Source organism: Poecilia reticulata, linkage group LG5, assembly GCF_000633615.1.
Source record: "Poecilia reticulata strain Guanapo linkage group LG5, Guppy_female_1.0+MT, whole genome shotgun sequence".
Classification (NCBI taxonomy): domain Eukaryota; kingdom Metazoa; phylum Chordata; class Actinopteri; order Cyprinodontiformes; family Poeciliidae; genus Poecilia; species Poecilia reticulata.
The window spans coordinates 4,608,884-4,624,214 of NC_024335.1; the positions used below are offsets into that span (position 1 = coordinate 4,608,884).

At 37.7% G+C, this 15,331-nt stretch overlaps 2 protein-coding genes across 2 annotated transcripts; both read right to left on the reverse strand.

Annotated features, from left to right (window-relative positions):
* Positions 1 to 1,353: 1,353 nt before the first annotated feature.
* On the reverse strand, positions 1,354 to 4,373 carry cav4a (caveolin 4a). The gene is made up of 3 exons (XM_008408730.2): positions 3,905 to 4,373; positions 3,538 to 3,725; positions 1,354 to 3,117 (listed from the first exon to the last, which is right to left on the reverse strand). Exons 1-3 carry the CDS (start codon positions 4,130 to 4,132, stop codon positions 2,967 to 2,969), a joined length of 567 nt encoding a protein of 188 aa, XP_008406952.1. The 5' UTR covers positions 4,133 to 4,373; the 3' UTR covers positions 1,354 to 2,966.
* A 5,725-nt stretch (positions 4,374 to 10,098) lies between these two features.
* LOC103464551 (probable G-protein coupled receptor) lies at positions 10,099 to 14,668 on the reverse strand. The gene is made up of 3 exons (XM_008408729.2): positions 14,588 to 14,668; positions 12,878 to 12,913; positions 10,099 to 12,591 (listed from the first exon to the last, which is right to left on the reverse strand). Exon 3 carries the CDS (start codon positions 12,487 to 12,489, stop codon positions 11,212 to 11,214), a length of 1,278 nt encoding a protein of 425 aa, XP_008406951.1. The 5' UTR covers positions 12,490 to 12,591; positions 12,878 to 12,913; positions 14,588 to 14,668; the 3' UTR covers positions 10,099 to 11,211.
* Between the last annotated feature and the right edge of the window lie 663 nt (positions 14,669 to 15,331).

Consider the following 15,331-nt stretch of genomic DNA (forward strand, 5'->3'; position numbering starts at 1 on the left):
ATAAAAAAAGAGACATTAAAAAGTTTAGAACTGCCTTTGATTCTTTGTCTCCCAACACCAGAAGCCAAAAAAATAGAACTGAGCATCTTGCTTTGGTCTGGAGTCAACTTTTATCTCCCTAATGGAAGCGACTAAGACTTCTGCTCATCCAAGTCCAAGAGCTGTATTTTATATTTCTCAACTCAAAATCGTGGCACCACACCTGTGATTCCTGACACAAGGACTCAGAGACTGTAAGACTGTTGGTTCTGGTTCCGTTTGGTGATTCTTTAGTTCTGTTTCTCTTGATATGTTTCTCTTATGTTCACACCTCAGAGATTAATGCTCATTTCCACCTTTTTTTGAAATCAGTTTTTGTTTCTGTTTCACTTGATACAGGTCACATATAATGGGAAAAAAATTGGATTTGGGCCACTTCAGGCTTCGGTGTGAACATAGCCTTAGTCTCTGAAGTCAGCAGCATTCAGGAAATGAGTGATCAGGGGAGGCTGATAAATGCGTCATAAGGAAGCTTGTAATAAAACAGGAGATGAGTCACTTCAGACAGTCTTAAATGTATTCTGTAGCTTTCCTTGACCACGTCCCCCAGACTAGAGAAAGACTGAGAATGTAAACTATCTGTTCCTGTAAATATGACTATCTCCAGGCTGGAACTGTTTTCACTTTCAAATGTTCAAACATGGAGTTATTCTACTCAATAGATTAGTTAAAAGGTTAGACTGGAGGACTTTGTCTAGCTTTGCAATTAAAACACAATATGACAGATGGATAAGAAAAGACTTCATAAATCATAAGTTTCTGTGAAATACACACATTTTTGTAAAGATTGTTTCTATCACGATAAAGTCGGGCACCGTGGTTTGAATGCCGATCCCCGTGGTATTCTATCAGCTGCAGAATGTGGGAAATCCTGTATATCAACAATAACAAGCTTCCATAGGAAATACCAGTCTGAACAGCTGGAAGCAACAGTTTAATCTCAGGACAAGGCCCTGCTGACAAACTCACATAAAATGAGAAACTGGATACAGTACCTTGAGCACACCTTCTTGTTCTCTGACTTTTCTTTTTTTCCTCTATTTTCTGCACTGTAGAAGGTATTTAAGCTATCAGAATCAGTTAATACAAGACAGTGGATGGAGAAGAGTGACAATGAAGAGCAGTGGAAGCAGTTTTTATCTCTAAACTTTATAATTATGGTACTTGTGTGTTTTCGACTTGGAAATCTGCAGAATGTTCTCACACTTTTGCATCAGAAGACTGAATTTAAAGAAGGACTGTACTGCAAGATAATCCATGATGCATAAAAAAGTCACTTTTTTTCTTCTGGACAATGAAAAAACACTAATTAAATGACATTATATTCTGAGATTTATTGTGTAGGCTCCCTTTAAAAGTGCTCAGAAAGATATTAATGCTGACAATTTACTGACTAGCTCCAAATGCTTCTTGTAGATAAAACAATCTTTAATCTACTTATTCAGGCTTCTTTGAGGATCCTGGATGTCATTTAGATGTCTGGGTTGTTATAGAAACCATTTTCACAATGAAGAAACCAATTCCTGTTTAGTTCTCATCAATGTTCTGTCATGACAGCACGTAATTATGCCCTCGTTTGGACTATGACTGCAAAACATCACGATCCTTAAGGACTGCAAACTGTGGTGGAAAATCTCGCTGATGAGGAACATAAATTAGGGAGCTTTTTCAGATTGGGTGGAGGCGACTCATGCAATCATGTAACCAAAGTTAAATAAGAACATTGTTTATAAATTCTTAAAGACGGAAAATGCGATAACTGGAACCTCCACTTTAATGTCAGAAGGGAAAAAGTACAGCCTGTCTAAAACAGAGTCATCAAAATGATTTCAGACTGTGGGCATGATTTTTAGGGATTACATCAGTGCATAAACTACATGAAGCTCTAAAAAGATTAGCATTTTTCACATTCTCAGGTATTTCACCCGAAAAACGTATAATGCCTTGCCAAACTATTATCCTTTGATCTTTTTTATATTTTGACACAAGAACTCCACTAAATTAGTCTCACTGAGATTTTATGTCATTTGTGCTTAGTTTAAAATGTAAGTAAAAGTCATTTACAAGTTCCAAGCTATGTTTTAACAAATAAAATCTGGAAAAAGTGCTGAGTAGGTCTTTACACAACCCCCTTTACTCTGACACTTCTAAATGAAATCACGTGCAACTAACTTCTTCAGAAGTGTAATCTAAGTACTCCAACTGTATGTGTATGTGTGTGTGATATAATCTCATTATTGATGCTGATGATCTACATTGGTGACTCTGGAGGGGCTACAGAGAACCAGAATTGGCTGACAGGTGAACAGCTGGTTTGCACTTTATGGAAGAGTGGCAATAAGAAAATCAAAGGAAGAAATGTTTGCAGGTTGCAACAAGCCATGTAGGTGACACAGAAAACAAGCAGGAGACCTGATTTGGGCCAAATGAGACCAAACATGGATCTTAATGGCCTAGCTTTCCACAATGTGAGAAAAGACTTCAACTGTACCTCACCCAAAGCGTACCATCACCAAAGTGGTGGCAGCATCATGCTGTAGGGATGCTCTGTTCAAGTAGGGAAAGGGAATCTGATCAGAGTGAATGGGAAGATAAGAAACAGGATGTACCAACCTAGACATGCCAGGTAGGATTTTAGCTGTAGGTGATTGAACAAACCATTGACTCATAGGTCCAAATGCACACACCACACTTTTCAGATATGTATTAAATGCTCTATAGCACAAAATTAATATTAAATTCATCAAAGTGTGTTGTTGTAAAAAGACAAAGTGAGAAAAAGTTCAAGGGGTATGAATACCTTTTTTTTCCCTAGACACAGTATATATTATTTTTATTAAACAGTCAAAAGTCAGTGCTGCTTATGTTTCAGTCCACATAAACAAAACTTTGTCCACATCATCAACGCGTCCAGTCTGTCTCTCGGGTCATTCTTTGGCCAGGTGTATACCTAAACCTCCACAACATTTTCCTGCACTCGTTAGGAATGGGACCACAACAACTTGCAGCATGATGTCCCAGAAGCTCAGTATCCAGCGGTTACCGATGAGGACACAACGAACACAGGGCCGGACCATCCTGTCGCAGAACAGGAAAACACAGACATTATATAGGTCAGCTGGAAACATCCAGATATAGTTTATGTTAAAAAATAAACCGCAAACATCCCCTTTACAGTGCTGTGTGGAAGTATCTGCCTCCATGCAGATTTTTTTTTTCTTTAATTGCATTTAAATGTTTTCCAGAAATGTAAAACCAAAACAAACTGAATTCGTTTTCAAATGATAATTTAATCTATTGATAAATAAATCAAAAACCATCATTCAGATATTATTTGTCTTATAGTTATTTTAATAATCTTGAGCATTAGTGCAAAAAAAAAGGAACAAGGGGGAAAATACTTTTTCACAATACTGTATTTTTGATTTGCTTTATTTTGAAAAGTTACACCATTAAAACAATTTCTTAAATGAAGCAGGAAAAAAAAAATCAACCTACCAAATGTGGAAGCAGCTTAGGAGGCCAAACAAAAGACCAGAGATAGCTGACATGGGAAGGGCCAGCAGAGCGGTGACTATCCTGTAAATCCAGACCCTGGACACTTCAAACAGAGCATTGCTCCAGATCCAAACTCTGTCCCCGCTACGCACCGATGGCGGCTCAGCTATCACATCCTCAAACCCTACCTTTGAGTCAAAAGGACTAATTCAGTCATCATGAACAGTTGCCACTGATGAAGCGCTTTATAAGCTAGGGAAAATGCAACGTTTATGGTATTTTTTAAATCAAATTGTTTAGCTGAATTACAAATGCACAAAACATCGTATTAGGCCATCTTTACTAAGCTACTGCAAGATTGTTTTACCTTGAGGCAGTCATTGATACCTCGGGCGTCCCGTGAAGTAATCAGTGGTTTTGTATCACTGATTTCCACCAGAGTGGATGTGTGAATGTTTTCCTCCTCATCCAGAGAGGGTTGGGCTCTCCATAACGTCTGCGGTTCCTCCCCATCTTCAGACTCTTCAAGGTCACTCGAGTCCCCCAGATCAATTTCCACTTCCTCCGAATCTTCGTCTTTCTTCAGGGTATCCATTTTAAATGCCGGATAAATACGACAAAAAAGGGAGCAGAGAGGGTCGCCTGTCACTTTCCCAACAGCCCAGACAGAAGGCCACTGACCGGACCCTTCCAGTTGGCTGAGCGCTGAGGTTATATTGGGAACGTTACAGTGGCCTGGGTGGTATTTACAGCTGGTATTTCAAGTGAAGATCATTTTCCTGTGCAGTGTGGAGGAAAGAAGGGGTTGAGGAGGATATAAATACTTTAAACATGATCGTGGCTCTGTTAGCACTGAAACACTGTAGTTTAAATGTAGTCATGGAAACAAAAACAATGCACAGAAATATGCACAGTACACACAAATGCAGAGGCAATAATGAAGTATTTGACCAAAGTCTTCCAGATTCTGGGATTTCATTCATTTCACAGACTCTTGTATTTTCTTTATTTGTTCAAGTAGGCAGGGCAGGCACTTGAAGTATGAGACAATACTGCCCCCTTGTGGAGGGAATCCGCCACTTCAAGTGTAAATTCAAAATGATTTTAGTGTGGCCCACTTTTTGGAGCAACTTCAATAAGTTCATATTTTCAAGTACCTAATACCTATACATGAATTTGATAAGTTAGAACATCCTATTTTTAGTTTCTGATAATATTTTATGTTCATGCTTTGAAAATACTATAACTCTCTCCCAATTCTTTTACCTAAAAATGTGATTATGGCATTATTTTGACTTGTGTCAGGGATAAGGGTAAAGCAAAACTATGTGCATGTCTAGAGTAGAACATCATAATAAATAAGTAAATAAATATTGCATATTTTCTGTCCTCTCTTCGTAAAATCCATGCATAAAAAATACTCAAGCAGAACCCAACAAATTCACAGGGAAGGTCGGTGCCACCACCAGCTCCCCTCTGTGGTATCACTGGAAAATCACATCAGGCTGTCATTGGAAAAATTTTGAATTCCACATATAGTTTATTTATTTTATTTTATTTTTTTTTCATGAATTTTCTCCATCTACTGTCTATGTCACCTAACGTTATACATTTAAAAAGATCTTTCCTCTTCCTTCAACTTTGGACCCATTTACAGCTCCATATTAGAACACAACAACCCACTAAAATTTAGGTTATTCTGCAGCCTCTCATCTTTTCAGTCTCACAAAAATGAACTAATTCAGTAGATGCTCATGTAAAATTATTGTGAGGTATTGTGCTTCAGATTGACTTGAAAATAATGTTGCTACATATGAAAACATACAGGCTACACTTTCAGTGCTCTTAATCTTACTGCATCCCCACAGGGATAAGAGAAAATAGATGCAAGATATTTCCATTTGAAAAAAATGCAAACTAGCAGTGCACAATACATCACTGTAAGTGCGAGACAAGCTGTACATTAAGTCATTGTTCTGTTTGCTTTGACCACTGGAGTGTTTCCATGGTAAGGATAAAGTCAGATCGCTGGATGGAGACAGAAAGAGGACACGGAGTATTGATGGCAGGGAATTTCCTGACTCGGTGCAGGAGACGAAGGCATGCTAATGCACTGCACACCTAACCAGATGGAGCTTGTTTGTTTCCAGCTGCACAGGTGAGGTCGACAAAGTGTGTGTGCGTGCGTGTGGGCGTGTGTGTGTGTGTGTGCGTGTGAGTGCGTGTGTGTGCGTGTGTGTGTGTGTGTGTGTGTGTGTGTGTGTGTGTGTGTGTGTGTGTGTGTGTGTGCGGGGGTGTGTGCGTGTGTGTGCGTGTATGTGTGTGTGGGTGTATGTGTCTGACTGAAACAAAATGGAGTAAACCCTGAGAAAACGATGACTCATGTCACAGCTCTGATAAGTAAATTAACTGGATTTCTCTAGAAAATTAACTATTTCCAGGTTAAGCATCTACAACAATGCTAACCTTTTTTTTTTTTACGAATTTCCATAAATAAAATTAGATGATAATAACAATAACTAATACAGCTCTATAATGTTAACTTTCTAATTTGAGATGACATAATTGTTCTGCAATCTCCCAGCTTGGATACATTGACTGTGTTTTATATCAAGGATACACACATTACTTACCTGTTCAGCTAACATTAACCATCCATCAGTCCCTATAAAAGCTTAGATTCGTAATTCTTATACTTGATCAAATGTCAAAAGGTGGTCACACATTGTAGCCTCTATCCTTGGCTTTCAGTCCACATATTTTACTTCCTGAAATTCAGTTCTTTAAGATCTGGAGATTATGAGAAGCTGCAACTAATAACTATGTTTTTAGTAGCTTCATTAGTTAGTAAATTTATTAGATAGTAAATAGCTAATGAAGCTAACCTAGACAAGAAATAAATAAAAAAAAAATAGAAATGACCCTTTGTTAAAAATGGTGAAATCTTTAAACATGAATTCATTTTCTCTGGATCTCGCAGATGTGCGACATGGTGGTGAGATGGGAGTATTAGAATAAATATTTTTTTGCTTGACTCCAGGGAGTTGATCTACAAGTGTCTGTATCCTTAAGAAATCTTCACCAGGCCCATTCTCCCAACATAATGCCTGTGTCCTCCCACAATGTCAATACAACCTCTGGTAGCACGCACGTCATTGTCACTCTCCAGACTTGCAATTAAGAAATAATTGTGTGTTGTGTTCTGACACGCTGGAATACAATGTAAGATGGGAAGCAGCTTCTGTAGACATACTATCTGAAATGTACACAAATTCGGCTCAAATGTTGCCGTGGTGATTCTTTTCTAACGTCACTCAAGCACCTTTTTTTGAAACAGTTCCATGATAAACCTGCAAAGACGAGCCCCTTTCTGAGCTGACTCTTGTCATTTACAAACCAAGCTGAATCACAGTGGTTTGGTTTTAATCAAATTAATGCCACAGAGTGGAGGAAGTATTAGTTTGTTGCAACAAGAGCAACAGTTCAACACTAATTAAAGCTGATACCGTCTGCTGCCAACATCAGCAGCTTATGTGGGGCATGTTGGATGTGCCACCGTGTTCCTGCTCAGCACCTGTCACTCCAGCTGTTTGCAGAACAATAGGTCAGACAGACTGTCACATCCACTTAGCAGTGTTCATCCTGATCAACAAATTAAAAAAAAACTTCCAGTCCAGTTCCACATTGTTGCATAAATATAGGAGGATGAATTTACGTCTCTAAGAATTGCCATAGAAAAAAGAAGTGAGTCCAAAATAGGTAAGCTATACAGATTCAACTAATAAGTCACTTGACAAACTGATCCTTATCAGTTGTTTTGTAGTTTTGCAGTTTAACATGTATTAATTATATGAGTTGCATAATGTCTTGCCATTGCCAACTGTTAGTCGTTTTTACAGTTTGGGTTTTCCAAATGTCCAATGCATAAAACAAGATCATCTCAAATTTTTTTATTATTATACCTTTATATGTAGACAACATGGCTCTTTTTCCATTCTTTGAAATCAAGTTATTTAGTGAAATGCTTACAGCAGTTAGAATCCATCTTTACAGCTAAAACATGAAAATCATTGATGGGAGGGGGGGTTCTCAAATTATTAGCTAAAAATCCTCTAAAATGATTTCCTAAAATGCAAAACAATGCTGTACAAGTCCATCCTGTTGTGGGTTTGTTATCTCACAGCAGAGATTACAAACCTGAGCTCTCTACATGAGCTCTGATAAGATACTTTACCAACTGCCATGTTTTATATTTGCTCAAACCATTTGAGGGTCTGACAAAATAATGTTATTCACTCCTTCAAATAGCAACATCAATCACCTTCTTTCCCTTTGAATCCTCAGGAGTGACTGTCTCATCACCTCTACTGTGCATTATTCATCATTGTGTGCAACAGAGCAGCTCATCAAGTTTAAATTAAACAGGCATCACAAGAAGAACAAACCTTTTTCCTTAGATTTAGTGTTAAGTGCAGCCACAGTCAATCAGGCTCCAAACATAAAGTCTTGTTCTCTGAAGGATGGCGTTTATGTTTGATCTACTATGAATGAGATTCGCAGGGGAGAAAGAACATTTGTAATTGTCCTGATTTAATTAGAGCTCCCACTGAAGAGGGAGGTTTTTCGATTTAATTTACTAGTAGTAAATTACAGACGCTCCAAAACAGAGTCACCTTTGGAAGTCCTTTTCCTATGGTTAAGGACAGAAGAACTACTGAGCATTAAACCTGTGAGGAACCAGAAATTACTGGTTATTATTAAGTTTCACGTTTACGTGGAATGAGACAATGGCGGCCACTGGCAATGCTACAATATCAACACCTTCAAGTGAGTTAAAGTATGGTGTGAAGACTCTACAAACTGTCATGTATAGTGGTGGCAACGTCATGCTGTGGGACTGTTTTGCTGCCAGAGAAACTGATGATTGGTAAATAAGTGGATGGGATAATAAAAAAGGAGGACTGCCTCCACATTCACCAACTCTAACTCAACACAACGGCCAGATGGTGAAAATTTTGGACACAATTGTGTTCTCCAGAATCTCAATGTTCCCAAATACCTTTTTTGTGTCCTTTTCTATGTTTATTTTGTTTATTTGTTATGTGTTATACCTGTTCACATTTTGATTTATAGACAATTTTATGTTTTAACTCAAATCCTTTGGAATAATTTGTGTTCATTAGTCTGTTCCTCTGCCTATTTCTGTCCATTTTTCTATTTGCTGTTATTTTTTTCTCACTATTAAATCATTCTGCATCTTTAAGCTCCTGGCAACTCATTGTGTTTTAAATGAGTTTTTTTTTTTTTCAAATGAATAGTTTGAATCCATCATTAATGGTCAAAATGATTATGAATGTCATCAGCACAACATGAACTTCTGACATCAGGGTGCGAAGCTTCTGGAAGTGTAAGTGATGCTAAAGTAAACCTCCGTTGGAAAATCATATCATATTTGTAGTGTTCATTTTATTGCGCTGCCTTTGATAACAGCACTCTGCTTCACTGTCATCAACAGAACAGTTTTGGTAGCTCTCTTCGGCACTTACATGGATTTGTTTGCAGCCAAACACCATAAAATGGCGCAGTGTTATCTCGTGTTGAACACATCCAGGGGTCAATAAAAAGGCATCTTAGTTGCTGTTTGTACAAGTGTGTTTGTGCATGTTTTTCTTCATTTTTTTTTTTTTTTTTTTTTTTTAAAGCCTGTCGGAAGGTCTGGTTCACCCTTGACACGCTCAGCTATTTCTGTTGTCTCTTTAATATCCCATAAAAGCAAGATAGATTTTTACATAACGCAATATGTAATCAAGTTATTTCTGAACTGCTTTTTTTTTTTTTTTTTGGAGAACATCCATGGGAAGTTACAGGATTTGCACAAATTTAGCTGAGCATGCTCATTCTATTTGTCAGTCTGGACTGGTGTGTCTGGCTGATGTTATCCCCTCATCCTAATCTGTGTGTCACAGAGGCAGACTTGGTCTTAATATTCACTGCACAGGCATCAGCAGCTGTGATAGAAATCTGTTTTCATGAGAAAACTTGACTAATGCAGTGGTGAATCCAATAATATCGCCATAAAAAAAACATATCAATATGATGCAACTATTAAAAAAAGGAACTCTAAGATGTGCTTATGACGCTGCACACAAGTGGGCACCAAAAACACTCACATCATCTGTTACGAAATGGCATTTTCTGCTTACATAACCATGTGCTAACTAGGCTCAGTTTTGATCACAGACTTTTTACAAGCAAACACACGAAATTCAGGTTACAGGCCACTGAGCTTTTCATTACAAAGACAAAATATGTCACAGTAATTAGTCAGCGCTGCTGTGTTTATGTTTCGTCAATACTATTATAATACTCACCATGGAATCCAGAAATATTCTCACAGTTACTGAAGACAATAAATTGAAAACAAAGCTCTTGTATTTGCGTTGTTGTTCGTAAGTTTTATATATGTTAAGCTACAAAGTTTGACATAAATCACGTTTTTAGCTAAAGTTAAAATCACATGAGAATACAGAAAGGACATCAAAACACAAAGAATTCTGGAAAATTATCTTTTTTTTTTATTGTGTTTTAACAGGAAAGACCAACATGAATTAGCACATAACTGTAAAGTAGATGGAAAAGTAAACATGGCATAAGAATCTCTTACAAATAAAAATCTGAAAAGTGTGTTGAGGATTTTTTTTTTTATTCAAGGTAATTCAAGGCTACCACCTTTTATCGAAATTACAGCTGCAAGTCTGTTTGGGTATGTCTTTACACATTTTAACCCTGTTCTCTTCAAAATAACTTAAGCTCAAAAAATTTGATGTAAGTGCCTGAATACAGCAATTTGTAACTTTTTCCATATATCTTCAATTGAATTTTGGTCTGGACTTTGACTGGACCATTCTTACAAATGAATATGCTACCATTCAAATTCACTTTTTACTGTCGTACACTACACCAACATGTTCACTAAGAGAGATTATATGACTGTTTATTGTCGAAATGTAAAAAAAAATGTTTTAAATTAAAACTGTATAAATTAAGACTGTATAAGCTAAAGAGAAATGTACCAAGGTGAATGACAATCTGTTTTCAGAAAAAAATGTCTAAACACAAACAGATTCATATGATGATGTAAAAGATCACAGCTTTTCTATAATCATTAAATTCATAGGAAAAGAAAAATATTTAAACAAATGATCAAGTAATTCCTTGCAGAATATTACTTGTATTTAAATGAAATTATAAAATAACATGCTCTCTTTAGGCTGTAAAAATATTTTTACAAAAGGAAGAGCGATCCACTTTTAATAATTAGATCCCGAATCCAACCTACAAGATCTATGATTTGTATGTAAACCTGTTGACTGATTCAGACTTCCGAACTAACAATATTATATACACAGACCCCCTCTTTCTGAAACTAGAACTATTAAGTTGTAGCTTATAAATAGTTTATAAAAGTAGAGTTTGTTTGGAAAAGCATTAATGACTTTACGATCATTTCAGAGCTTTTACAGATTTTACAGTATCAAGTTTTAAAAGACATAACAAATTATGTTTTTCATGTTTTTGTGTGAAGATTTGCTGGTAGTAATTAAAACACGCTATTTTATATGACTTCTACACTCCAGCAGGTTATCAACATCGTGTCAAAGCTGTGAGGTACATCTAGTTCAACTCTTCTGGAATCTGACCTGGTATCCTGAAACCAGTCTGCCCAGTTTGATCCAGAGTGGTTCTGGGACTGGGCATTGCAAAGCTTGCACGTGTCTCTATCGTGCAACTGGTCCTATGGAGGAACTGCAGGAAGTTTTCATGGCCCGAGCCCTCGTGGCTGGAAAAGGCCGGGTCTGTCGGGTATGTTGAGTAGCAGCGCCTCAACTTACACAGCTCCTCGCGGATCTGTCTGTTTAGAAGTCCGTAGAAGAAAGGATTCATAGCAAAGGAAGAATACGCCAACCAGGTCACCACTACCTCCAAATCATCAGGTGTGTGAGGTTTTGAGTTCAGTATCAGATGGAGGTGGAAGGCAAAGTATGGCAGCCAGCAGATTAGAAACTGGCCAACAATAATCATGAGGGTCAGAGCAGCTTTACTGCCAATAAAAGGCCGATCTCTTGTTATCCTGCGAGGGGCGGGGTGAGTCGTGATGATGGTCGTCTGACTGTTTATGGAGTCTGAGCGGTGCTTGACCTGAGTGTTCGTCCATGAGGGCAGAGGCCCATGCTGCTGCGCCGCCACTCGGGCCACCTTGTACACATTGCAGTAGACAGCGAAGATCACCACAGCTGGCAGACAGAAACAGGTGACGCTGAAGAGAGCAGAGAAAATACGCCTGTGGTCCTTGTGGCTCCAGTGAAGAGAGCAGTGTGCAGCACTGATGGACTTCAGGCCGTAAGACGGCCATCCGAAAACAGTGGAAAAGCCCAGAATGGCCGAAGCCACCCACACCATCACCACAACAGCCGAAGTCAGCTTCAGGGTCATCTTGACCTCATAGCGCATGGGGTGGACAATATAGTAGTACCGTTCCACACTGATGGCTGTGATGGTGAAGATACAGGCAGCTATGAGGATTACGTTGAGGAAGACGTAGATCTGGCACTCCAGCACAGTAAACACGACCTCTGCGAAGTACGGCGAGCTGGACACGATGCCGAGAGGCATGAGCAAGATGGCGCACAGCAGGTCCACTGCACAGAGGTGGCACACAAAGGCAAATTTCCTGAGATGAGGGGCTTTGATAACGACCACCATCACTGCGGTGTTGGCCAGAAGTGCGAGAACGTTCAGGGTCACCATGAAAAGCAGTCCTGTCAGGTCTTTGAATCGAGTCAGCGGGTTGGGAAGTGTGTCCAGCTGCCTGCTGGGAGCAGAGGCCATGGGTGTCCATGTCGAGGTGCTGTCATTATACTCGGAGGTGAAAGCAGTGCTTGACTCCTCCATCTTTCATATTAAAAGTTTCAAAGAAGATGTCTGCACTCCTGTTTTCCCCATCACTCTGTCATCAGCTCCAAGGATGTCTTAGAAATAAACATCTCTTCACTCCTGAAAAGAGGAATAAAAAAAAGTCCTTTAGGCACATTTTTAATGAATTTCACATAAAGAGTAAACAGAATCAAAATTTTTAAGCAATTAAAACATTCACTAAACGTAACATTTGCATACTGCCGTCCTTTATGTTTGACAGTCAGTCCTCTACATGCTCATTAATGTAGCATCACATAAGAATTGCCATCTGTGAGTTGTTTCTGTGTGCATCTGTTCAAATGGGACCAAAATTCAAATTCTTTTGGTTTAGTGTTTCCAGATAGAACACAGTGAGTTTTTTTACCTGTCAAAAATGGAAACCTGCTGCTTCTTCAAATACCTAAAAGCAACCCAAAACAAACAGACTGAGGGTCGTAACACCAGAAGAAAGAGCTAAAAAATGATGATGGTACAATGAAAAAGTATGTGAAAAAGCTTTTGCTCCATCACAGATTTCTTCTTTTGGGCTTTTTATTAGACTTAAACATTTAGATAATTGAGCAATCTATTATAGTTTTTTAGATTACAAACTTCAAAATTAGAAAAAGATAATCTGAAGAGGACTTAATCTTCACTCTTCTTGCCTGAATTGTTTTTATTCAATACATTTATCCATGATGTGGTTCTAAGTGCCAATGGCCTGTTTTTGAATCTCAATCAAATTTTAAACCAGACATTGATTAAGCCATTTCAAAATCTTAACTTATTTTTTTAAGTCATTGAGAGGTGACCTTCCTGGTGTGCTTCATATCATCACCATGCAGGAAGAACATCCAACAACATTTTCTGATAGCAACCAGAAAGTATGGTTCCATCATTTATGACAAGTCAACTGACTGCAAAGGGTGCACAGCAATCCTACACCATCATCATGTTTGATTGTCAGTCTAATGGGGATTTTCACAAGATGTGATGGAAAACTAACCTTTCAAAAAGTTATGCTTTTGCTTTGCCAGTACAATTTTTTTCCTCCATAAAGGGATCACTGGGATGTTTTAGGCGAGAAGTGAGAAGGGCTTTGTGTTCTTTTAGGTCAGCGCTTCTTTTCACCTCCGCGCTCTGTGTGGCATGTATGCCATTTTTACCCCATCTTTTTTCTTTTACTGTTGAATCAAGAACACTGACCTTAACTGAGGCAAGAGAGGCCTGCATTGATTGAGATATTGTCACACTGAGTGATGTTCTTTGGTCAGCCACTCCTGTGAAAAGGTCATCACTGATCTATGTTTTATCCATTTGTGGATGGATGGCTCTTACTGTGATTCACTGGAGTCCAAAAGCCATAAAAATGACATTTTTCAGACTAGTAGATGACAGTGAATTTGCTTCTCATCTGTCCTTAAATTCCTTCAGACATGACGTGTTCCTTTATGAAACTTTTTTGCTTTATATTATCAGCTACATTCTATTTGAGCAATTTCTCAACTCTGCAAGTCAAACTGAAGACTGAAGCAAACAATGTGGTTAATAGTAGTAAGCAGGTGATAGAGTTGTTTTCCTCTTACAAGTAAAATTGCATAATTATTGAAAACCACTTTTGAATTGACTCAGGTTGATTCTCTTTCAATTTAAAGTAACTGGATTATATAAAACAAAAGTGGGATATAAAGATATCCCAATCTATTTTTCACACCTGGCATTTCAGATATCTTAAATGTACGTCTTTATACGACGACAAATGTCATTGTTTCAACATTCATGTGTTTCTTGGTTTCAATAGCACTGCACATTTTCATGAAAATAAACTTTGTTGATATGTGAAATATAATTCTTACTTGAAGAAACTTAGATTTTAAAAACATGGGATGCAGTTGTTGCCCATTTAATATTAAAACTTCCTTTCGTCAACTTGCTGAGATAAAATACATGGTTTCCATATATTTTGATTTCCCCTATATTCACTACTTAGTGAATATGTATGTCATACTTGACGTAGAAATATTTAAACCAATAACAATGAACAGTCAGGGTGTTGCTGTGTGGGCCACAGTTTGTTGCTACAGGAGCTGCTTACCCTCCACAGCGTGATGCAGGAGTTGAGAGAAATTTTCCGTAAAACTTGGCTAACATCCTCCTTTCACCCACTTCCCTAATGGAGTCCAAAGGGCAGTCTGGGACACTGCTGGATTCACATAGCTTCAATTATAATCTGTAATTACTAAATGCTTTTTATGCAGTCATAATTTGAATAGTGGAGTATGCCAATGACGTTTTTCCTCTTTTATTCATTGCTTTGGAAAACTGAGATAAAGTATAAATATATAAAACAGTTTTACATACTGGATGTTTAAAATTAGCTTTGGTTAATCAGTAACAACAATGAAATCGTAGATATCTAAAATGCATTTTTTTTTACTCTTAAGAAGTCTGTTTTAGATATTTATGCTTCAAGGTGGGAAATTCTTGATATGTAGAGATTAGAAAAACAAATCTAGATGAATAGGAAATGCATCAGACATATTTGAAATGTTGATTGTGAGTACTGTGAATACTATGCTGTAAATTTCAGAAATCTTTGATGTCTAGGAAGAATTAACCATGTCATAGCTGCTTCGGGATTTTATGAAGCACATCAGAAACAAACTTTCTGTATTTAATCTGAGATAAAATTGCTGTGAAATTATGAATTAATCCCTCTGGCAGATTATTAAGTTCTGAATATGCAGCTCAACTTTAGACTATTTCTTGACCACAACAAGTTGAACATCTAGTGACATCTACTCAACATTTGTAAACTTTGACAGCAAAAAAAAAAAAA

Bases quoted from the DNA above. Each gene is read 5' to 3' on its own strand.
- cav4a (XM_008408730.2), bottom strand. From the start codon at position 4,132: ATGGATACCCTGAAGAAAGACGAAGATTCGGAGGAAGTGGAAATTGAT. The intron at 3,726-3,904 runs GTAAAACAATCT...TTTGACTCAAAG, and splicing joins GTATCAATGACTGCCTCAAG to GTAGGGTTTGAGGATGTGAT. The intron at 3,118-3,537 runs GTAGGTTGATTT...GTTCTGCGACAG, and splicing joins CTAAGCTGCTTCCACATTTG to GATGGTCCGGCCCTGTGTTC.
- LOC103464551 (XM_008408729.2), bottom strand. From the start codon at position 12,489: ATGGAGGAGTCAAGCACTGCTTTCACCTCCGAGTATAATGACAGCACC.